General features: G+C 28.4%; 2 protein-coding genes across 2 annotated transcripts; both read right to left on the reverse strand.

Annotated features, from left to right (window-relative positions):
- Positions 1-85: 85 nt before the first annotated feature.
- Positions 86-1,219, reverse strand: LOC111628407. Its single transcript, XM_023372183.1, has one exon. It carries the CDS (start codon positions 1,184-1,186, stop codon positions 614-616), a length of 573 nt encoding a protein of 190 aa, XP_023227951.1. The 5' UTR covers positions 1,187-1,219; the 3' UTR covers positions 86-613.
- On the reverse strand, positions 1,219-1,872 carry LOC111628406 (the record flags this gene model as incomplete). The annotated part of the gene is made up of 1 exon (XM_023372182.1): positions 1,219-1,872. A coding segment is annotated over one exon (654 nt), but the record flags the coding sequence as incomplete, so codon positions are not given.
- Positions 1,873-2,134: the final 262 nt, after the last annotated feature.

Below are 2,134 nucleotides of genomic sequence, written 5' to 3' on the forward strand. Positions count from 1 at the left end.
ATTGAACATTGTGAACTTATGCAAATGAAAATGATAGACTCGTAACTACCACTAGAGGGATGAACCAGTTATAAAATTTGGAAAAGGACTTGATAGTTGGTGAGAAGGTTCTTATGTTTTTAATGTTAAAAACGTCAGATCCTACAATAAAAGGCTGGCGTTTGATCATTTTTAATTGTGAATTTTTACCTTTTATTATTTGTCTTTTAAAGAAGTTTTATCTTCTAACCAATGTAACTGTGTCTTCTGTGGTTTGTGTAAAAGGATTTAATGATAGACTTGAAAATGTTAATATATTTTTGTAAATAGTCTAACTTCAAGAATTAAAAAAAAAGATAAATCTGAAGATAATATTTGATGAGTAGAGATGAGTTTCCAATTAACCTTATCATCATGTTGTCTTATAAAATTTTCGGAGAGAATTTGATTTTCTGATATTTTTTTCCAGTTAACTCTATCTTTAAATTCATTAATAAAAAATTCAGATGATTTTTGATTATGAGATATTGAATCCCAATTAACTTCATCTTTAAAATCTCTTATTAGATATTCTGTTAAATTCTCTCGTTTAGAAAAACCATCCCAATCAACAGCTCTTTATTGTTATGTCCATTTATATAAGAAAAAATTTATGTCCTAATTCTAATGTGTTAATTCCATCCTCCAATATATATCTCTTATCATCATGTGGTGATAACACCTTCTTGTTAACTTCTATTGAATAAAGTTCATGTTTCTTGCTTCTAATTAGATTCATTGTTTGGGAATGCTCTGTTTTATTAAACAAGCAGTCTTTATAATCATCAAATGATATCCTATTTTTAACAACACATTTCTTTACTCCTTTTGATTTCTTTGTAACCTGATCTTCTACTTTTAAGGCATACATTTTTGCTCTTAAACCAACAAATTCTCTCATTATTTTTCCATTATTTTCATCTTTCATTTTACCTAACACCTTCTTATTAACTCTCGGTATACCATATTGATTATTCTCGGGATAATCGGATGTATCAAAGTAATCAATCATTTCCTTCATGTCTTGATAAATATCATCTGTTTTTATATCATATATATAACTGTCAGTATCCTGATATAACGGTTTTATGCTATCTCTGTTTTTAGGTTTCATCACATTATAATGAAAATCATACATCAAATGCTTCGAAAGATCTAATATACTCATTCCCACATAGATAGGTTTATTAAAACATATTTTTTCTTATACATGTGAATAGCACATAGGTTTTCGGTAAATATGATTAGATGTTTAAAGTTTGGCTTAGCAATTAATTTTTCTACTTTTTTAGCCTCGCAACATAATCTTATGTCAACACGACTTCTTATATTTTCCATTGTCTTACCAAACACAGAGTTGTTCATTAATTTATAAAAGTCCTTTTCAAAATCATTAGTTGCTTTGGTTTGCATTTCAGTATTCAGATCTATGTATTTCTTTAACCAATCTGATTGTTTGAATTCTAATACTCTATGTATCTTTTTAAGTTTCATCCCCATTTTTAAATATTGTTTAAGATTTCTATAATGAAGCACATACTTATTTTTATCATATAATGTGGTTAATAATTTAGTTTGTTTTGATCCATCTGGTATCTTATTCTCTGGAGCTAAAGGTAGATCAGAATGATAATCATGTGATTCTTTAGGATATTCCAGATCAACTTCTAATATATATCCTTTTTCATTGTCATCAGGAATTTTCGTTAGGATTTTTTCACTCTCTTCAAGAGAAATATTCGTTTTTCCATTCCATTGATCATTAAAAAGAGATAAACTCCTACCTGAAGAAATATTAGACCAGGGGTGGCCAACCTTTTTAGCAGGCAGGCCAAATTTCAAAAATAATATTTCCTGCTGGGCCACGCACCTAATTTTTTTTTAATTAAAGTAAACAAGCAAGCGTGCNTAATAAAAATCAAGATTGTGTATGTATGTATTCTTATCATTACATATAAATAAACGTAGTAAGAAAGTATATATTTTTTATTTTTGGGGGTCTCCAGAACGAATTAATTAAATTTCCATTAAAACCTACGGTAAATCGATAATCGGTTAACGAACAAAGTCTTGAAACGGATTATGTTCGTTAACCGATCACCCACTGTACTTGCAA

The sequence above is a fragment of the Centruroides sculpturatus genome, unplaced genomic scaffold (genome assembly GCF_000671375.1).
Source record: "Centruroides sculpturatus isolate CEXI.00-Female unplaced genomic scaffold, Cexi_2.0 scaffold582, whole genome shotgun sequence".
Taxonomy (NCBI): domain Eukaryota; kingdom Metazoa; phylum Arthropoda; class Arachnida; order Scorpiones; family Buthidae; genus Centruroides; species Centruroides sculpturatus.

Bases quoted from the DNA above. Each gene is read 5' to 3' on its own strand.
- LOC111628407 (XM_023372183.1), bottom strand. From the start codon at position 1,186: ATGAGTATATTAGATCTTTCGAAGCATTTGATGTATGATTTTCATTAT.